This window comes from Phyllostomus discolor, chromosome 2 (assembly GCF_004126475.2).
Source record: "Phyllostomus discolor isolate MPI-MPIP mPhyDis1 chromosome 2, mPhyDis1.pri.v3, whole genome shotgun sequence".
NCBI classification, from domain to species: Eukaryota; Metazoa; Chordata; class Mammalia; order Chiroptera; family Phyllostomidae; genus Phyllostomus; species Phyllostomus discolor.
Window position 1 is genome coordinate 6,714,366 of NC_040904.2, and position 22,627 is coordinate 6,736,992.

Consider the following 22,627-nt stretch of genomic DNA (forward strand, 5'->3'; position numbering starts at 1 on the left):
AGCAAAAGCTCACCGCAATGGCAAGTATAGCTGGCACAGCCCTGATTGCTGTGATCCACGGCTAGGTAACACTTCTTGCACCCTGGGGTGCGTCTAGGCTGTGGGAACAGTGGATGGCCCCAGGTAAAGGCTGTGCACGGCTCTCTCGGCCGCTGTGTGAGCCCCTACAACTCCCCGCTGTGTGAGCCCCTACAACTCCCCGCTGTGTGAGCCCCTACAACTCCCTGGCCCGTCTAGCTCCTCGTGCTTCAACCTCCGCTCCCAGCCAGAAGAGGGCTGCGTCCCCTCTGAGCCAGAAGGCCCCACCGTCAGGCCCCGCCCCCAGGCCCTGCAGTGAGGAAACGGCCCTCGTCCAAAGCCGGCCTGCTGGGCTGGGGAGACCTGAATGTGTCCTGTTCACGTAACACCACGTTTCTCTGAATACCTTTTTGGTTTATTTTTTCCCTGGCAGGTATGCAGGAATTATTTTTTAAATAACTTGGTGTTGTGAGTCGAGGCAAATTAAGTTACCCTGCCAGGGCCAGGCGAGCTGTAAAGAGGGTGGACTTTGTGCCTGTGCAGCTCTGCGGTCGGTCCAGCCTATGAGACAGGGACAGCTCTGTGACTCTGGGCCGACTGAGGGACGTCTCTGAGCCACGGTTTCTTCTTTTGTAAAATGGAGGTCACAGTCCCATCGACCTCAGAGGCTGACAGAAGGATGAACGAAATTATACCAGCACAATATAAAGAAGTCTCAGCCTTGAGCCAGGCTGCCCAGGTTTCCTGCCCAGACTCTGGACACAGCTGCTCAAGGGGCAGGTATCCTGAGCCTGGAGCCCGGGGTCTGCCTCAGCATCCCATGCACCAATCAGTCAGCATGTGCTTCCCAAAGCGCCCGCGCTGAAGAGCACCTGAGCTCCAGCACCTCTCCACCACGACGCCCAGTCGCCTGGGCGCGCAGCTTGCTGGCCCTTCCCTGTTCCAATGAGTTCCCGAGGGTGTGGGCTACTTTATCCCTCTGGTTTTGGCACAGAACTCCCACTGCCTCTGCAGGGTCTTATTTCAGTGGGACACGTGCAGAGTAAGAGCCTGGGCCACAGTTGCCTTTGGCAGAAGTCATGAAATGCCCAGCCTGTTGGGGACACAACACGGAGTGGGACCCCTGGACATGCAGACATGCATCCTCACTCTGTTTTGCACAAGCCCAGTGGCCTCGTACAAAAGTCCTCAGAGTATCAGTCTTGCATCTTCGAGGCGAGGTTAACAACATGCCCAGTCACAGTGATGGAGTCACTAAGCTAATGTTATCAGCAGCTCGGGAGGATGGCAGGTGCACAGCAAGTGCTACATAGGTGTCTACCGGGTCACAGGTCACGGAATCGCAGGTGCTCTGCTTCACGGTGTCCGACCGGGCACGGCCGCCACTGTCAAAGGGGCTGGGTGTGTGGGGAGAGCTGGGTGGGGGCCATGGGACAGTTGATTAAATCGCTGACACTGACCTTCTCACAACTGAACGACCGTCCTCCAGCTCTCCCGGCAACTCCGGGGCTGAGGCGCCCCAGTGCCCACCACTCACCCTCGGAGCCACCGCGCCGTCTGCCGCGTGAAGACGGCCGCAGTCAGGGTTTGCTGGGAAAGGGTGTTGTGACAATGCTGCTACGGGGCTGGACTACTTTTCTACCTCCGCCAAGACAGGGTACCACGAACTCAGGGACTTAAAACAACGCTAATGTATTCTCGTACAGCCCTAGAGGTCAGGGGTGGGGTGGGCCGAGTTCCTTCTGGAGTCTCCAGGGGAGGATGTGCTTTCTTGCCTTTTCCGGGACCTAGAGGCCGCCCGCCCGCCTTGGCTGGTGGCCCCTCCTCCGCCTTCAAAGCCCACCCCTCCAACCTCTGGTCCCCTTGTCACATCTCTGTTTTTGACTTTGGCCCTCTTACCTCTCTCTTACAAAGACCCCTGTGACTATACTGGGCCCACCCAGATAACCCAGAACAATCCCTCCGTATGGGAACCCCTGACTCACTCAGAGCTGAGAGCGGTGCTGCCCTGCAGGGAGCCCAGCTTCATGCAGCTCCTGGACAGTCGGCGGAGTGATCAGATACAGGGGGAAGACTTGGGCGTTTGAGATATTTTCATTGCGACTTTGCATGCTCTTATACTGCCTTTTTAAAAAATGTATTCAGTATTCGTCTAATACCCATCAATTTCAGGGGTTCCTCTGTAGGGGCCCATCTGTTTGGGACGCCCAGGTTGCTGTCACCAGGTCCTTACAGACACCGAGGGCAAGGAGGGTAACTCCGCTGTAAACCACCCGCACCGTATGCTACCGATTGAATGTTCCCTCTCAAACTTCTCATGGCGAACTCCTAACCCCCAAGGGGATAGTATTTGGAGACAAGGGGTTTTTAGGACGTCAAGGGTAAATGAGATCATAAAAAAGGTGGAGTTCTGAACTGATAGGACTGGCGGCCTTATAGGAAGCTGCTCTCCCTCCCCCGCCCCCGCTCTCTGTCTCTCACCCACCTGCTGCCCCCCCCCCCATGTGCAAGCACCAGAAAAGGCCTTGTGAAGACAAAGCATGGAAACAGGCATCTGCAAACCAGGAAGGAAGGGCTCACCAGGACTCAGATGGCTGGCCCCTCGATGTTGAACTTCCGCCCTCCAGAACCATGAGAAGAAAGTGTCTCTAGTTGAGGCCACTAGCCTCTGTTCCTTTGTGACTTTGTTACGGCCTGGACAGACTAATGCACGGAGCAGCTCAGAGTTTAATTTGCACCAACCATCTAGGCCTCTTCACAGAACACAAACTGCTGGGCACGGGAAGAATTTGGAGATCCTAGTGACACTGACACTGGGGGCCCCCAGACCCCACTTCGGGTGGCACTGACATACACAACCACATGGGGGAGCCTTGGGGATTAAGGCTCAGCCCAAGCAGTGAAAGCCTGCCGTCTCCACATGCATGACCTCAGCCAAGGTCTTCATCTGCATTCGCCACCCCCCGCCCCCCGCCCCAGGGGGATGTCAGTCTCCTGTGATGGTCAGTGCTCTGAGTCAGCCTGACTCCTATGAGACATCGCCCAGATTACGCGTTACCTCTGGGGGTGTCTGGGAGGGTGTTTCTGAATGAGAAGAGCATTGCGTCCGTGGGCTCAGTAGATTGCTGCCCCCCTCTGATGTGGGGGGACACCATCCCCAACCCCGAGCGCCTGACTAGAACAGAGGAGTGCAGGAAGGAGCAACCTGCCCCCTTTGCCCCTCAGACGAGGCATTTTTGACACAGCATCTGTGCCGTGGACATGTTTACCGCGAGCGCTGGTGCTGCACACACCTTCCCTGGGCAGTGAGCTGGCTGTAAGGCACTTTTGCTGTGAAAAAGATGAAGCAACTGGTTGATGAGACAAAACATCCTGGTTTCCTTTTCTTTGTTTCTCTAGTTTCATTTCTCCATTGACAAATCAATCAATCGCCATAAAAAAAGGAGAAACTAACTGGTTGACTGGCTTTCATTTATTTATTTTTTTGGTTTTATGTCTCTGTTGATGAGTCAACGGCCTCTGGCTGACTTCAAGAATTGAGGTTGTCAGCTGGGTTTCGTTTCTCCACGGACAAAGTTCCCACAGTTACCCCCATTTTAATGTTACATCTAAATCCCAGCCGGTGCTCAGAACAGTCTCCATAGTGATGAGTCGGAGGGGTGGTGGAGGTAATGGACTTCAAATACTTGGCATTTCTTCCAGTTGACAATGATTTGCTCCCAGAGTTGGTTTGTTATTTTGAAACAAACTGCAGTGGAGGGGGCGGGTGGGGGGGGGAAGCAAGGCAGAGGGCTCTCTTTGAGGGCAGGAAGCTGAATCCACATTTTCTACCAAAGGCACGTGCTTGTGCAATCGACACAGTACAATCACTCACTCGGCATCGCCATGAATCTGCATGCATTTTAAATGCAGTCAAGTCGTTTGTATTTTGCAATGGAGTCATGCATGTGCTTTTTAATGAGCCTTTTTTACTTTTTTTGTGGTTTTATCTTTTTTCATAGCACAACTGCCTTATGGCCAATTCATTGTGTGGCAAAATGCTCGTGACAAAGATGTCCGCACAAAGATGCTTCTGGTGAAAATACTGAATATGTTCCTGTCTGTCTCTGGCTCTAGTTCTGCCTCTAAACCTGTCTCCTGTGGGTTCTATTTCCCTGGAGAACACAAACACAGCTCCCTAACTCTACCCATGAAGGTGATCACCTTGCTAGTGATCTTCCAGCTCTGAATGTTCAGCATTACCTGCAGCCGCTCCCTCTTGGTAAAAACGAAGGGGGTGGTACATGCTCAGGGTCTGGCCCTGGGCTGGACATAGCGTGCCCTCCCCAGGTACCACCTGCTCTCTTTCCCCTCTGCCTGTCCAGTTACTGTCAGGCCTATGGACACTCCCCCTGACGGCTCTTGCCCTCCCCTCCCCTCCCCCCCTCCCCTCCCCTCCCCTCCCCTCCCCATGGTCCCCCATGGCCTCTTTACCTGCGGTTAGGAGTCGTTTACCACCCTGCATCTACACTGCTGTAACGGCCTCCTCACTGGCTTTTCGTCTCCACTTCTGTTCCGCTCACTCCCCCCATTCCACTCCATCTCGCGTGTGGATAGACGTTAACTACTTTTCTGTAAACACCTCTCTGGCTATATTTTCTCTGCTTTCAACAGCATCCCATTTCTTCCACAATTTGACTGTAGATTACACGTGTTTCTTCTCCAGCTAAAACGTCACATGCTTCCTGGCCTCTGGGTTTTTGTCCAAGCTGCTCCCGGTGTCAGGAATACCTTCCCCCTCCCCCTCCGTTCCTCTGCTTATTGCTACTGCGTGCATCCCACACGCACCTCCTGCGCCACCTCCTCTGCGCGGCGCCCTTGGGTTGCCTCGCATAAAAACATTGGCTTCCTCCTCTCCACTTCCACAGCAGATTGCCGGCATGATACTCATGACGTCTGTGACGCACGCCACGGCTCCCCTCTTAATGAGGTATTGGCGGCCTCCCCGGCAGATCTGAACTCTTCAGCTGCAATGACACAGACGGCCCCATCGAGGCTTCGCACACCTTGCACACCGTCCACGGCTCTGTCGGATGGATTCCTGAGAATCCGGGGCTGCTGGTTGCTGGGCGTAACCTCTTCACCTGAACGGGTCCAGACCCTCTGGGTCTTCGTCCCCCTCTTTCCCAGCCATAGCCAAGGGCCTCTCCCCAACCTCTGTGCTTGATGGTGACACTGCATGACCAACATTAGTTTAGCACCCTGACAGGGCGCCCTGGGTTTGAGGCCCCCTCCTGCTGGGCTGTCTGCCCCGGCGTGGGGTCATCCCGTGTTTGAATGTCCCTGCGTGTTCGTGTTGACGCGGGACACAGAAGCTCAGGGAGCAAGGTCTTCCTGCGACAGTCTTGCTACACTTCACAGGTCAGACTTAAGGAAATGAGCAAATCATAGAGGAAGAGAAAAAAATGTGGGGTTTTTTTTCAGGAAAAATAAGTCTTCAGAGAAGGCGCTTTGGGCGTTGAGCACTGAGTTGGCTTGTTTTGCTTTGGCAAAGGGACGTGAGACTCAAAGGCACTCACCCAATTTTTAATGTTCTTCTTGTTCTTTTTTAACAAGTCAAAGGTAGTGAAGAAGAAAAGAAACAAGCGTGTTTACAAAGCTAGTTTCACATATATCACCTGTAAAAAGTCTACACAATTGAGTAATTTGCAGGGCTCAATGTAAAATGAAAACGCGGAGTCCCCCTGCCCCCACCCCCACCCCCATTCAAAACATCCGAGGGGTTTCCAGACCACACCGCACAGCACGATTCCCAATACGGGCCTCCCTGGCGCTAGGGGCGCTGTGGCCGCCCTGGCCGCTCCCCGGGGAGCTGCCCTGTCTGCAGCAGGAAAGCCTTTCGGGACTCTAGAATCTGTGTTGCTCTTGCGCACTTCGTTCTTGCATTACATTCCCCGACCTTGGACAGTGCGGGGCTAATGGCAGCTGAATTAGATCGGCATCTCCGGAGGAGAAAGGAGTAAGGCAAAGAAAGAGAGGAACTCGCTTTCCAGGAGTCACCGTGACTTGTCATCCCGTCGACTCCCCCTGTGTCGCAGAGAGGGCCCGCTGTGACAGTGATCCAGCACAGAGGGAGCCCTGGGGGGTCTGCCTTGCATTCATTCCCCTTCTGTGATGTTCCTTCCAGACCCGCCAACTCCAGAACGCACAGCTAGTGGAAAGCAGGAAACACGCACCTCCACGCTCAGATGGATTCTTCTCTTCACAGTTAGACAACTCAGGGAAGAGGCCGCTTCTCAACCCGCACGCTGCCACATGCAGGCTGAGCCGTCCCGTCGCCCACGTCTTTTATCATACAGGCTGCAGCCCAGCGGTGGCTGGAATTCACAGTTGTGCTGCCTTCGACTATTCCGTTTCATCATTCTTTAAGGCCCTGTGCCCGTTTTGCATTCCATTTTTTTTTTTTTATGGTCCAGGCCTAAGAAGTCTCAGAGATAGATTCCAAAGGAATGGGGTGATGGACAAAAGCCGCTGAAGGTGTTCTCCACCAAAGCTGGGGGAGCAGGAGCTGGAGGTAGGAGCCGAGCTCAGGTCGGGGTGCCAGGGAGAGGTGAGGCAGCAAAGCCACAGAAGTGATCAGATGTGTTTCATTTTTCTTTCTTTTTTTTTAAGATTTTATTTATTTATTTTTAGAGAGGGAAGGGAGGGAGGGAGAGAGAGAAACATCAATGTGCGGTTGCTGGGGGTCATGGCCTGCAACCCAGGCATGTGCCCTGCCTGGGTCATTTCTCTCCAGCAGCCAGGGCTGGGGGGAAGGAAGCGATGCTGTGAAAAGCCAGCAAGCTCAGTGCTGCCGTGATTTGCACGCACAGGGGTTTCGCGCAGCGCTGGCAATTAGCGAACCAGGCCGAGCTCACTCCCACTGATTGACGGCCGAGGGCTTGACCTCACGGAGAGCCTGACGAGAGTTAAGAATCCAGACGAAGAAAACCGAGAGGAAGGCAAAGGGCAGAACCGAGACCCACCAGCTCCCCGGAAGCCGCTCCGTCCACCCTGCCGCAACAGGTGCGGCGCTGTCCTCAGACCGGAAGCGGCCACGGCACAGCCGGCAGAGAACAGCGGCAAAGGACGGCTCCAGGGACTTGCAGAGCGATTTACCGGTGCTTGTGTGTGCTGCCGCCTGTCGGGCTGATGACGCATGACAGATGATTAAAGGGCACGTCCTGGTATCAAAGCTGTGCCGCTGGTCCAAGAGGCCGCAAGCAGCCCAGGGAGCTTGCTCATCCCTCGGAGTTGGAGGGTCCCATTAGGAGAATAAGGGGGCTGTTACTGCCACAAGCGCGAGTCCTTCCATCTGGCATTTTCTCACGTTTGCAGGATTTACCCAAGCTCCCCCTGGGTGCGTGAGCAAAAGGAGGACTGGGGTGTGGCCCAAGTCTAGTGCCAAGCACGCTGGCACTAGCATGGCCTTTGAGGACCCTCCACCTGCTCCCCTTCTGCAGGGACCCCCTGGGACTTCAGGCAGGCAGGGAGCCGAGGCCTCTGCAGAAGGGAGGGGCTGGGTGAGGTCCCTTCCCACTGGGGGGTCAAGACTTCCGGGGTGCAGGGTCTACCGCCTTGTGAACAAAGACATGCAGGTGAGACGGGAACCCCCTTGGCTTCCTGAATGCTGGGAGTTACCTTTGGGAAGCCCAGAGCTGAGGAGGTCATGACCTTGTGGGGATGCCTGGTAGCTTTCTGCAGCCAGAGGAGGAGAAGGGCACCGCCTCTGCCACCATGCGGGGACAGAGGCGGGACGTGGGCAGCCCAGACGGAAAGAGTCCTCAGGAACCCTGAGGTCAGCATGACCCCTGTGCTGGCACTGGTGCCCGAGCGGATCCCCGTGCCTGTGTCAGGGGACGGCCCTCTGAGCCAGGCTGCTGGGCATGATCCCTCGAGGGTGCAGGCTCGGTGGAGCTGTGGTCTCCTCGTGGACCTTGTCCCTGTGCTGTGTTTGCAGAGACTCTGCTCACAGTGACCTTGACTTCACGACCTTCCAATTGCCATCGGAGACTGGGTGTGTCCTGGGCTGGGAACTGCACTTCCGGGGCTCCGGCAGGTGGAACTCTCTAGGAGACGCCGGGCGTTCCTGTATGCCCTCGTGAGCTTCCTCCGTGCTGCACCTGGGAACCCCGGTGTTCATCTTGGCGTCTGTGGTATCGCCAAACATTTCCTACAGGGCTGGGGAGTTTCGGTGTCTGAACGGAGAGTCAGGGGTGGGGATTTGGAGTGTGGGAAAGGGGAGACAATCGGCACAGCTAGAGCATTCCAGGATGTGGGGGCAGGAGTGAAAAGTATAAGGAGACAGTAGGTATATGGAGACACGTGAGCTGGAAATGATTTTAAGTTAGCTTACCGCACCTTCTGTAGCTCATGTATATTTGTTTTAAAACTCCATGCTCACGGTGGACAGATGTGATGGACGGCCTGCTAAGGCAGCACGAAACACAGGCATTTTACATTTCCTCGGGAAGATCCAACCCAGAATTCCTGAATCCCCAGATGGCCTCAGCGTGGCCTCCTTTGATCTCTGTTGCTAATCAGCGAAAGGGCAATGCTCACGTGAAGACGGCGCTGAGGTGCCAGTGAGGGCTTGGTGATGGCTGCTGTGTGGCTCTGGGTCCGGCTGATGTCCCACCCTCCCGCTAATGAGAGCGTCTGAAAGATCGCTGACAGGCTCTGTCCGTGCAGGCTGCCGGAGGTCATTAAGCGCTGCTTCAAAGACGGGCTATGTCGGCACATCCAAGACTTGAACGGTTAATGAGAGAGGGGTTGGGTTGGGAGCCTCACCTGTCCCAGTGTCTCCCCTACTCTGTCTTCCCTGGCACCCTTCCCTGCATCCCAGGCCAGCTCCGGGGACTGCTGAGACCCCCAACCCACACCCTGTGACATCCTGCAAAGGCAGTGCAGGGCTCTCTGCTGGTTGCTGGGCTCCCCCAGCCTTGCTCTGGACCGTCCTGTTGTCCTTGGTTCTGTCATCAGTGGAATATGGTGCAGAAGCCGGACTGTGGGGAGGGCTTGGTGACTGCAAAGGACCAGGAGACAAAACCGGCCACCACGGACGGGGCTGCACGGACACAGGCAGGGCCAGCCGTGTGCTGGAGAATGGGGACTGCTAAAAAGCAGGCAGTAGCCCTGGCTGGCATAACTCAGTGGATTGAGTGCAGGCTTCGAACCAAAGTGTTGCAGGTTCGATTCCCAGTCAGGGTACATGCCTGGGTTGCAGGCCATGACCCCCAGCAATCACACATTGATGTTTCTCTCTCTCTCTTTCTCCCTCCCTTCCCTCTCTAAAAATAAATAAATAAAATCTTAAAAAAACAGGTAGCAGAAGAACACAGAGTGACAGAAAACCATGGACAACGGGTAGATCAGAATAAAGGGTGGGCTATTCAAGAGTGAGCTCAGAGGTTTCTAGTCATAGACAAGTGTGTGAGCGCATCTAAGCAGAGAGAGAAAACAGACCGCAGGAGACTTACCAAGATGCTTGTACATTGTTAATGGCAGGGAGAGATGTTTCCCAACACCCTGAGGTGCCCTTCCACATGGGGTCAGCTCCACTGGTGTAACACTCCTTACCTCTCCCTACTGCTGCCCTTGCTTCAGCTCACGGGGGAGCGAGTGACTTCACCTGACAGCGAGCTCTGAAACAGGCATCCACTGCTCTGCCCTTTCCTCTACTTTTCTCGGGGAGTTGGCAGCCCCTGAGAAGCACGTGACTGGTGGTGGGTGGACTTGTGGGTGATCCTGCCTCCGGTATTCCTGCGATCGTGGGATCCCTTACTCTTCAGTGCGAGCAGGACCCGGTACATGTGACGGGCTGTCACTCCCTTCACTAGGTGACGTGAAAGTCTCCCTTCCACCTTGCAGCTCTCTCTCTCTCCTGCCTTCTCCGTTTGTGTGTTTGGTGAAGCAAGCTGTCAGGTGGGAGTCACCCTCATTGTGAGGATCAAGGTGTCACCTCCAGGTAGGGTCAGAAAATGAAAGAGATGAGAATTTCTGGCAGATGCTCCTATTGCGAATAAAATCTATTCTAAAAATACCACTGGAGATCTCCTCTTACATTTCAAAGTCTAAAATCGTGTCTCATACCCACCCTTAAACCAATTATGTTGGAAGAGGGCAGGCTGCCCTTGGTGGGTTCCAACTGCAGTTCATTTCCACTGGTTATGGAATTCGATTCGAGAATATGCAACGAGACAGATTAGGGCTCGCCTGCTGGGGCCGGTGAGCCAGCTTGTGGTGAGCCTCCGTCAGACACAAGAGCCTGCAGAAGGTTTCTGTTATCACCCAGTGTTCCGGGGCCGCTGTGACAAAGCACCACCAACTAGGTGGCTTCAAGAAACAGGGATTTATTGTACCACAGTTTTGGAGGCTGTGAGCCTGAAATCCAAGTGTTGGTAGAGCCACGCTCCCTCTGCAGACTCCGGACGAGTGTCCCTCCTCGCCCCTTCCAGCTTCCCCCGCTCCCGGCAGAGTAACTCCTATCTCTGTCCGCACGGGGCTCTGTTCCCTCTGTCCGTGTCCACATTTCCCCCCTTTCTAGGGACACCTGTCATGTTGGACTAGGCAGGAAGACTTCCTCTTTATTAGTTATATCCGCAAGGACCCTAGTTCCAAATAAGGTCACATTCTGAGATATTCATGTTAGAACTCCAGCATCTGAGTCCTGGGGGCACGCAGTTTAACACTGATCACTGAGAGAGGGGAGAGACGGAAACTGGGGTCGGTGACACACTGCAGTCGCTAGATTAGCCCTTCCGTTTCACAATTCCTTCCTAACCCCAGAGGATCTCCAGCTGGTGGAATGTCAGGCTCACTGAAGAAGCGCAATGCAAAGGGTTGGATGGAGTGTAAGGTATGCTACCTGGAAGGAGCCGTGAGCCGCCAGCCACCAGTCACCATCACTATCCGCCATTTACCAGCCACCAGCCACCAGCAATCATGCATCATGCACATGCACCATCCACCATCCACCACACACCATCCATCATCTACATGCATCACCCACCACCCCGTATCCACCAGCCATCATGCACCATCCACCACCCATCACGCACCATCCGCACTATAGCTGTGGAGAGGATGAGGGCCTTCCACCAGCTGACAGCGGCCCTCTACAGTTTTCTGTGGTTGCTTTTCCATGCTTCTTCCCCTCCCCTACTTATGCACCCACCCACACATCCCCAGGAAAGCCACAGGTATGTTCGACACAGGACTTCAGTATGGAATGGTGAGGGCCATGGGAGTGCTCGCGTGTGTGGGATGAACTGCAGCGGGGGCTGGAGGGCTATACAGTTATGGAAATGCGTACACTGGGTGTTTTAAATCAGGGACCCATCATTTTCTATTATGGGCATGGATCTGTCTTGTCTGAGGTGTCTTACACTGTAATCTGGAAATGATGATGATGATAATATCAACAGCCTCAACCTCATCAATAGCTACTTTTAGTCTCCACCTGCCGTAAGTCAGGCATTTTGCTAAGCGATTAAATGCGGTGGCCGAATACACGTGCAGGAGCAGGGCTGTCCCGGTAGCGGGGGAGGGGGTGCACTGGACTCCAAGAGTAACTGCCCGCAGGGAAGCGCCAGCTCCCCTCTGCGAAGGGATGCTCTTTGTGCTGCATGTGGGGGTTGGAAAGGACTTCGGCGGGGCAGCTGACCAAGGAAGAGCGGCTTGTGCGCCACGGGCCACGGGCCCGTACAGGAACCAGTGTCCCTGGCAAGACCCAAGCTCAGGTCAGCCAGTGGCAGAAGGGGTTGGGAGGGGGGCAGGGCTGTGATGTTGGCCGCTGGGAGAAATGTCAGGAAGGGCTCATGCACTTGAGAGATCTAGGAGTTTGGGGAACTACTTTCTTACCACAAAAGACATGCTCCCCAGACCCCAACAGGCCCCTGGCCTGTCAGAAAAAGGCTTCTGAACCCCCTGGGGGGCCTGGGGTGTGGGGTGCAGTGTTACCACCAGGGGCCAAATTTGCTTGAAAGCAGAGGCTAGACCCTCTGTCTTTTCTTCCCAGGGTCCTTAACACTGTGGGATGTGTTGGATCCCTACTCCTGTGATGATTTTTGGTAAAAAAGAAAACGGAACTGAGATGACAAGTACAATCAGAAACAAGACTACCAATAACGCTGGAAGGGCGGGCCCTGATTAGTGTTCTATCTCATTGATTGCTCGGCCTGACCATTCACTTTAAACCTGATGGCTTGATCTTTTCAATTCCCATAGCATCCTCATGTCTTACTCCCCCAAATTTTAAACTGCTCTGTTACTGGAGCAGTGGGTTTTGAAAGCGTTGCAGTAATGGCGAGGAGGGTTCCCATAAGGGAGACTCGATGTGCAGCTCCCAGCACCCCCAGCAGCACGTGCTGCGGGCGGAGCTGAGGCGGAGATCCCGGCACCAACCCAGCTGGGAGCTCACGGTCGCACCCGGTCTCATCCGAGAGGCCGCCTTCACTTCCTGCCCGCACCTGATTGGACAGAAAGTTCTCTACTGATGAGCTGAGAAATATTTGTAGCCTATGTGTTTTTTTTGAAATGACTTCTAGAAAAGGGAGCATACTTAACAGTTTTTTTACTCAACAGAGTGCTGTTTCCTTTCTATCAATTTCTCTTTTCAGTTTGAAATCCCCAAACACTTCATTGATTTTCTCAAACCGCCAGGGGTCAGAAAAGACACGGGCCCTGAGAACTCCCAAAGGCGCCGCCCGTGTGCGCCCGCACCCCGCGGGTGACACACGTGCCTCCCTGTGGGCCTGGGAGGTCCTGTCTCCTCTTCCTGCTTCCTGTCCTACGACCTGTTCGTTTTGGTCTTCAGAACGGCTCTCTGGAGACGTCCTGTGCGTGGCGCCGTCAGTGTTTATGTTTTCTCTCTCTCTCCGAGCACCAGGACCTGCCCTGTTCGTGTGTCCGAGTGCACACGCCCAGAGCTCTCTGTTTTACAGTGCGTCTCCCGCACGTTGCGCATCTGATGTTCGTGATCCCCGTGAGGAAGGCGTGATGCTTCTTGGTTCACAGGCTCAGGGAGGGAAGGCGGTTTGTCCCAAATCAGTGGCTGGAAGTGGTGGAACCAGGAGCGCCAGGTCCCTCTGGGGGCCACCCCAGGGGCCTTTTCCCCAGAGCCTGGGCCCCTCGTTGGCCACGCCCCTAACCCCTTTCTGCATCAGCCTCCTTTAGTGAGAGGACACCCCCGATTTTCACCTGGAAGATACGGTTCCTTTTTTTTTAATTTTATTTTTCAATTTACTAGTTTTTTTTTAAGAATTTATTTATTTATTTTTAGAGAGGGAAGGGAGAGAGAGAGAGAGAGAGAAACGTCAATGTGCAGTTGCTGGGGGTTATGGCCTGCAACCCAGGCATGTACCCTGGCTGGGAATCGAACCTGGGACACTTTGGTTCCCAGCCCGCGCTCCGTCCACTGAGCTACGCCAGCCAGGGGTACGGTTCCTTTTATACCCCCCCCCCCCAACAGCTTTTTCGTTCGGGGGCTACCACTTACAGGGTGTTGAAATAGCAGTAACCATGTCAACGTAGCCTTGTCACCACTTTTATGTAATACATTTCAACAACGTGGAGAAGCTCTTTGGGGTGCAAAGGACTATAATCACCGGTGAGGGCACAAAGTGGGGAGTGCCTTCCAGCGCCTCCATGAGGCCTTTTCCTCAGTGGTCGGCCGGCGGCGCTCCTGTTTAGCTGTCCTCCTGGCCCGCGGCATTTGGAACGTGGTTGGGGTGTGCTGATTGTTCTGTGTGTGTGTGCACAGGAGTGTGTGTCCACGTCATTCTCAGGGCCATTGGGAGATCCCGGGGAAGGATGATGAGATGATAGTTCTTCTTCTTCCCGCTACTTGCCGGGCAGGCGTGTGGGCGTGGCGTGCGCTCACTGGGAGTGCACGTTTGTATGTGGACGTGCGTGTGTCTGCAGCGTGACGCACCCTCTCTACTGTCTGTACACAACCGTGCAACATTAAGGAAATGGTGCCTGATACGCGCCTGGTTCCTGTCGGACGTGAGCTCAGAGCCTCCCTGGCTGCCATGCCAGGTACGAGCCTGTCGCCGCGTACAGGGACACGGATCCGCTGCCGGGGGGTCTGCTGCCAGGGGACAGCTCAGCGCCCCCACCCGACTCCGAGCTCCAACCTCCCGCCCGTCAGTACAGTCACCACCCCCAGGCGGCTGCTCCCCCTCATTCCTCCCGCTGCCTCAGGGAGCTCCTTGGCACACGCCTGACGGCTCAACAAACCCACAGAGGACGAGCAAACGTTACCCCCGCGTTTGTTTGGTTTTTGAGTGACACCCTTTGAGCAACAAATATATTCGCTGTGTGTCTATCTTCATGCTTTTATATCTCTTACTTAAATTATCTTTTGCCTTTCGGAATTTAATTATTATCAATTTAAAGGGTTAAAAGTACCAGATGCTTGAAGCTGAAATAATCTATAAAGCCATCCCAGGGGGTATTAAAAGAACTGGTGTAATTGTTACATAAAAGTGCCCCTCAGCTAACAGTTTGCATGGTTTGAGAAGACCTAAAATTGGCCAACTAAGGACCATTTCTCTTTGACCTACGCTCAGTTTAAACGCTTCCCTGCCTAACTGGCTACGTGCACCGGATGCCACATTCACCCAGGGCGCACTCCTGCCTTAGGTCTTGTAACTTCTCCCGTCTGCTCCCTCTGTTCCCTCCCCCTGAAGTGCCTCATTCTACCTTCTGGCATGCACCGTGTCCTTCAGGGCTGAACTCAGATGCCACGGGTTTTCATTCAGAAGCCACCGATTCTACAAACAGGTATACATGCACCCTCGCCAGGGACCCCCGTGTTCTGCCCTGTATTCTGACACTGGGGCACGCTGCTGGGCAGCCGCTGTCCACACCCCCACCCGATGGCCCCAGGGCGGAGAAGGCTCCCTGAGGGCGGGGTCACCTTGATGTCCCGCCCCTGTGCCCCACTACCAGCACCAAAGCTATGGGGAGAGCACGTGTGTGGGAAATCTTCCATTTCTACCATTTTAAGTTCAACTTAAACGGTAGAGTTGCTTTTCCGTGAAGCTTTTCCTAACCTTCTCAGGCTGAAAGTTCCGCTCCCTTCTGAAAGGCACATCCACGAACCATGCTACACTGCGCCCGACACTCACAGGAGCGGGCTCTGTATCTCCCCTTATCTCCCCTTCCAAACAGAAGCGGTTCATATATGAAAGCACAGTCCATGGCTGAGTGCATTTCCATTCTTACAGCATCTCGTATCTATTAGAATATGTCTTTACATGCATATATGGGCTAGAAAAATGTGTTATACATTTAAAATATATCAAAGCAACTGCAAATCATATTATGCCTTTTGCTGGGAAAGACAGATCAACATTGGTGAACACTGGCTCTCAGTTTTTGGGCTTTTGGAATAATTTTATCAATTTATTATTTTTTAAAATTACTATTTCAACTTGGGATTTGAGTGATATAACAACTTGTCCTCATGTTCTTGCAAATCAGCTCCTTCGGAGTATAAAAATTAGAAGTCAAAATGATGCATGGCTTGTGTGCAAAATGTATTCTGAAGCAACTGTGTTTCAGAACTCTATTTTTCCATGATGGAAAAGTACAGAAAATGGATAACTTGATATTTTCATTGTTCTGTTGGAAGTAACAGACTCACTGGAATAAATTATTAACGAAACGGGATGAATGCCGTTCTCTTGGCAACTAGCCCTTGAGTAGCGCACACACACACCCCTGGAACAGACTCCCAAATTCCACGCCCCTGATCAATGACATGGGAGAGATGCTTTCCAACCGATCAATAGCGTGATTGAAATAAAAGAGGAAGCTGATCAAAGCCTTGTAGCTGGCATGGAATCACGATGTATCTGGCATAAAATTATCTACATGGAGAACGACGGAAGCCATTCACTGGAAACTTGACGCACGACCATCTGCTAATAATCAACGCTCAGTAAACATTGGTTCACTTTGTGGCCTTTCTTTGGTGGCTTGGTCACCCAAGCACGAAAATCACTTCATTAGAGGGGCCCTTCTCTATAAAGTGGGTAGCACCAGGGACCCTGAGCATAGGGCTACACGTTTCTGTCTTGTAGTTGTGATTTTTTTTTTTTTTTGGTAAAGAGGTTTCTGGTTCCTTGATTTCATACAGACCTTACACGGGAAATCTGTGGACAAGCCAGCTTGCAAGCAACAAAACGCATGAAAATAGACCTCTGAAACAACGAACACAGCTGAGACCACGTACCGGGCATCTGGGCATCTCCACAAGGAAGCCAACAGGATAGAAACATGGGTGCTACAGGCAGACACCCACTTGTCTGAGAGGTTGCTCAGGGCCTGCACCAACGACCACACGGACGGAAGGGAGAGAAGCAAGTGGCTCCACGCCCCAGACGCGAGGGGACGTGGGCTTGCTGTTGACAACGGGCTGCAACCCTACCCTCCTCTCCCACTGCGTTTCTAGGTCAGCAAAATGTCAAAAGCAGCCCCGGCCCACCGACATTTTGTCTTTCTCTTGTCTTGTGTTCGACTAACTCCGTGCCGAGACAAGTGAAAACCACCCCCCCCCCCCACGAAGACCTAGAGAGGTGAAACAAAGCATTTGTCCTCTTACTTTTCACTGTGAGGTACATGGACTTGCTGACGTCCGCGCCCACGTCGTTGCTGACCTTGCAGAGGTAGTAGCCGCTGTCTTCCTCCACCACGTGCTTGATCAGCAGGGACCCGTTGCCCAGGACCTGGACCCGGCCATTCAGGGCGATGGCTTGGAACTGGGGAACCCCAGCGCCTGGAACGAAAGGAAGCAGAGGCACAGTGATGTGGGCGTGAACTCCCGTGGGAAGGGGGCCATGAGGTCAAGTTCACCCGGAGTAACAAAGAGAAGCGACTGATGTTCACCATGGGGCACCAACGTCAGTCGTGGGGTGCACTATGTTTTTATCAGTTTTTCTTCCTTCCCACATTGAAATTCTTGTTCGGACAGAGGCACATGTGTTTACAATGACAGTGTTTATTCCAGACTCTGGGATAAAGAGCCAGAAGCCTTAAGGATACTATCCACATAAAAAGACACATTTAATGAGTGTTAAATAGTGTAGCTGATAAGTTATTCTAAGACCTCGCAGTAGGATGACTACAGAGGTAGACATCTGTCATGGCACTACATACACCGTGTCCCCAGGGACCTCACGGGAAGGCAGAGTGCTCCGGGGACCTGACATTCGAAGACCTCACTCGCCACACACGTCGGAGTCTACAGAGAGAATACAGTGCTTGCAGGTTTCTCCTCTAAGTGTGGTCACCTTCCAGTCCAGAAACACGCACTGTTAAAACCGCTTCACGCTGCTTAATTAAATAAGTCAGCTCACTGTGTGAACGCACCCCTCTCCTCAGAGGGCTTGTGCCCAAGGAGGCCAGGGCACAAGTGTGACCTAGTGTCAATGACAGACCCACATAAAGCCATTTTGAAAAAAGTAGAGATAACGGATCAGAACATTAATGCCTGGAGAGATTTCTGGGGAAACGGTGGTTTGGGTGAACTTGCCTTGTTGCCTGCCCCTCTGCCGGGGGCGGTGTGTGACCCAAACCTTAAAAGGCTGAGAGGGCTTCTCTCTTCTCTGACCCGAGAGTGAGGTTTGAGGACGGAGCCCAGGGGGAGGAGGAATTCCACCTTCCTGGAGAAAGCCCAAGCACGGGCCATGAGCGCGCCCCAGAGAGCAGCCACTGGTCTCTGGGGCCCTCGGACCTCCGTGGGGGCTGAGCGAGTGGGTGGTCAGCTCGGTCCTCATGCAGGACACTCCATGCTTTGCACCTGGGGACGTGAGATGGGGACACACTCCCTCCTACTGTCTCCCGCCAAACTGACTGCTCACCCCTCGGGGCCCCTTGGCTTCCGGGGGCAGAGACTGAGGCCGCGCCTTGCTTTCCTTACCCGCGCTCCCCAAAGAGGTAAGGGAACGGACAGTGCCTGTGAGGGGGTCTCTCACCCAGAATAAGGGGGGCGAGCAGAATTCTTGTAACTGGGGGTTTCTATCAAAATAAAACTGCTAGGGAGGATAGGTGAAAAACAGAGTGTCGTTTCTGCTCAGGACGAACAGAAAAAGAATGTCACCTGTATTCTAACACAAATCAGAGACAGTTAACCTGCAGCATCACACTTTTCTTTGAATGAATCAGAAGTTTGAAGCCACAGGCCCCTAGGTAAACACGTAGTTGCAAAGAATTCAAAGCCCTGCCAGTACACACGGGTTATAGAAACAATTTCATCTTTGGCTCAGGGTGGGAGGGGCGGGTAAAAAGTAAAGATCTAGAAAGCCCTGGCTGGCGTAGCTCAGTGGATTGAGAGCAGGCTTTGAACCAAAGTGTTGCAGGTTCGATTCCCAGTCAGGGCACATGCCTGGGTTGCAGGCCATAACCCTCAGCAACCACATATTGATGTTTCTCTCTCTCTCTCTATCTCCCTCCCCTCCCTCTCTAAAAATAAATAAAAATGAAATCTTTAAAAAAAAAGTAAAGATCTAGAAATGACTGTAACCCACCTCAATCTCTACTCTTTATGCACCATGGCCAGAATTCAATAAAATATTGTGAGATGCACAAAAAAGCAACAACCAGCCAAACAAACAAAAACAAAAAACGACAAAATCCAAAACAAAAAACAAAACAGGGAAAAACCACCACCACAACAACAAAAAACAAAAACAGAAAAACAAGCTCAGAGGAGACAGTATTAACAGAACTTTGGGATGGAGCCAAAAGGCAGGAAGTTTATAATAATTACAATTAGTATTTATAAACAGGTGGGGATTCAGAAAGAACATTAACATTATATAAAAAGAAACAGGTACACAAAGAAAACGGCAGAAACGAGGAACACAGTGGCAGCTATGAAGAATTCCTGAAGCAAGCTAATGAGCAGATTGGACACAACAGAGGAAATAATTCATGAGCACAAAGCAAGGTCGATAGAAATTATCCAAAGTAGAACGAGAAGTGAAAAAGAGTGAAAACATACAGAACAAATGGTCCCGGCACCCCAGAACAATATCAGATATTCTAATGTATAGTAATTACAGTCTCAAAAGAAGAAAAGGGTCAGAAGAAATTGTATTTTAAATATGGAAGACTTTCATACCACTCTCAATTAACTTAACTGACATCTACAGATGTCTGCCCCCTACAGTAACTGGATACGTATCAGCTTTGGGGGGACACCTAGCAGTTACTAAAGGAGACGGTGTGGTGGGCCATCATGCACGTTCCAGTAGATTCTATAATAGAAACATAATACAAATTATGTTCTATTTCCATGGCAAAACTAAAACTAAAAATCAGTAACACAAGCATATCTGCAAAAGCCTCCAATAGTTTTGTGCTATTGCTTATTTTTTAAAAGTTTGCTCCCTGTGGTCGTTTAATTGTTTTATGACTGACTGTCTGTCTTTCCTGCTCCCCGACAGTAAGGACCATCTTGCCATGACCCAGTTCACTGTCCATCGGTCCATCACTCAAGGGGACGACACAGTGGTAGTCAGTCTCTCTGGTTAACCCTTGGAGTGGAAATCTGCACATCTAAATGTTAAAACGTATCCCTAAGTTGTTTACTAAAAATGTAGCAATTTTATTTCCAGCAGTGCTGGCTGGGTTTTTTTTTTTCCTCTTCCACGTATACTACTGATCGTTTGAATCTTCATTACAGTATACAAGTCGTCATGTTAGTTTGTATAATTTAACTATTTTTTGTCTTTTTTGCTTATTACGTAAGCCTGAGCATCTTTTCATAAATTACCAGTGTGTACTTGTCCTTTGGTGAACCATCCATCCGTATGCTTTGCCCTGGAATCTATTGGACTTTTTGTCTTTTTCTTCTTCAATTTCCAAAGCACTTTGGGTCTCAAAAGTGCTTCTCTCTGCCTGTTTTACAAGACTTTATTTTTGTTCTTGCTCTTTTAATCAGGATTGACTGTTGACTAGTATTGGCTAACTTTGTGGCATGTATTCAGATGATGGTATGATTTTTCTCCCATAAAAGTTGATTGTGTGTTTTAAAGATTTGGTTTTATAAATCATAAAATTCCTTCTTATGTGTAATGTGTACTTTGGAACTTTAAGATAAAAAAGTAGCCTGTAATTTTTATTTCAGTGTTTAAATTGGATGCGCAGTTTGAAAATCTGTACAGGCCACCAATGCCTTCCTTCCAGTTAACAGCAAACTGGGGGCTGGGTCTTGTTTAAAAGACACAAACTGAAAACTCAGGGAAGTGAAGCATTTAGAAAATCCATAGGGCAGGAAACAAGAGATCTCAAAATGCTCTGGAATTTGTCTATTATATAAAACTATGTTCCAAAAACTTTAAAAATCTAATAAAATGCTGATAGAATATGAGAAAGTCACAGGACTATTCATGTAAAAAAACAAAACAAAACAAAACAAAACACCTTTTCTTTTCCTCAAAGAAAATGCACCAGTAAAACACTTATAATATTTGGCACATTTATACTAAAAAATTGCAACACGAAATTTAACATTGTCAGCTGCCTCAAACAGCTGAAAGCCTTATCCCCGAGTACCTATCTGGGGAGAGGAGCTGCCTCATTATTAAAAGGTCCTACCGAGGATAGAAATAAAATATAAATGCATTTGAAAAACACTAAGGTTTTTTTCACCAGAAAATGAACTTAATGTGAAGGGTAGCACCACTTACAAATTTGCTCACTGTGCTAAACAGTGAGTAAGAGTGAGCGCATCCTTCCATCCATCATCAGGGTTAGTCAGCACTTGTTTCATCAGAAGGACATGGGTTTCGCCATGAATCGATAGAATTACCCGTCACCCACCGTACATTCATCATTGCTTGTAAAGAGCAAAACTTAACCGAGGGCATACAATATTCACAATTCTGTAATCTTGTTAGCATAAGGTAAGCGCTTGGGGTAATTAGCTGCAAGACACACTATAGCAACCAGAAGTCATTAATTAAAAAGCTGTCAATTTTCTGTGGACAGCTGGGGTCAAGTGGGGGCAATTATGATGTTCCACTACACGAAGAGAAAATGTTAAAGCATGATGTAAGGCCCTGACCGAATTACTGGTTACGCTAACACTGTGTGACCTTTCTTGGTTGTTGGGAAGCTGTGCCTAGCGGTGTCCTCAAGGACTGGGACGGTGGGAAGGGTGGGAAAGAACAGCCTGCTGTCGCCAAGGGCGCCCGCTTTGAAGGCAGCAGCAAATACTGCTCCCTCCCGTCTTCCGCTCTTCAGCCTTTGCTCCTCTGCAGCGAGAGCCCTTGGCTAATAAGAGTCGGAAGAACTGGGTTCTGATACAATTTCCGAAACTTACGGACTACGCCCTTGAGCAAGCAAGCAGCTGACTCTCTCTGCATCCCTCATTCCGTCGCATGTGAAACCAGAAGACAAATCCGTTCCCATACTATACAGATCGTCGCTCACACCGAAGGACACAGGGTTTATAAATGCTAGCGTTAATGCCCACGTGTGAGGACCAGCAGCTGGCCAAGGAGCACACTCAGGGAGTCGCCCTGGCAGGATGCAGTGAGCTGACTTCAAGGAGAATGAAAAAGTAAAAGGAGAACTCCGTATGCTCCCTGCATGGTACCCCAGTGGTCAGGCGGGCGGCTATTCCTTCTCCTCACCAAGGACTGAAAAACACAGTCCCTCTCATCCTTCTGGAGAGTGCGGTGTTTTCCTGGGGAGGGGGTTTGCTTTTCTTGTGTGGGGAGAGGGTTTGCCTGCTCCGAGCAGAGCTGGGTTGCAGGGAGTGAGCGGGTCCAAGGGCAGCGGTGGCGATGGGAGGCGGAGAGAGCACGTGGCGGGGCGGCTGCACCTGTTCCCGGTTGAGCAGCCGGGAATGGAACGCTCGCTCCGCGACAGAGTGCTGGGTTCCGGGCGTCCTGGTCCGGAGGAGCGCCCTGAAGTGGACAGAGGCACCGCCCTGAGACACTGGCCCAGCTCCAGGCTGGAGAGCTAGTCCCAAGCCCCAAGAAAGAAGCTTCCACGTGTACGACATGTGCGTGTCACGTTCGCCTGAACGTCTGGGTCACATATGGACTGTTGGTCCTCAGCACTCCTGTTCCTCACCAAGCTCTTCCCTCAACTGCAGGGGCTGGAAGCCCGAAAACGCACCGCTACCCGGTCTGGTTCCCATGTCACCAGTGAGCAGCACTGAATTGAGGTTTGGAAGGTGCAAGGAGGGAGAGACCGTCACCTCCTTCAGAAGCAGGGAGTCCACGCCGGGGCAGACCCCAGACAGCCAACCCCCAGAGGACAGACGGCCGCAGGCAGCAGGGCCCACAGATGGGAGCAGCTTCCCTGGGGCCCCACATCGCCCTCGCTCCTGAAAGGCAGCTCAGTCCCTGCCCTCCCTCCCAAAGCTTTGCACACACCCAATTCTCCTAAAACCCTTCCTGATAAAACCCCACACCCTAGGCGAGACAGCAGCGAGGTTGCTTCTGCGGTAAATCCAAGCGTCATTCTGGTCACGGCGCGATGCAGTTTTCTTCCCTCCATCCCTTTATGTTTACGCCGGAGAAGTGTATTCAAAGGAAGCAGTGAACTCAGGCGGACCAGCACAGTG

The 22,627-nt window shown here is 51.9% G+C and overlaps 1 protein-coding gene across 1 annotated transcript in view; it reads right to left on the minus strand.

Annotated features, from left to right (window-relative positions):
- Positions 1-22,627, minus strand: part of DSCAM (DS cell adhesion molecule) — a 532,016-nt gene that overhangs the window by 141,694 nt on the left and 367,695 nt on the right. Inside the window, exon 11 of the mRNA XM_036017445.1 lies at positions 16,649-16,822. Within this exon, the coding sequence (XP_035873338.1) occupies positions 16,649-16,822 (174 nt within the window). The remainder of the gene's footprint in view (positions 1-16,648; positions 16,823-22,627) is intronic.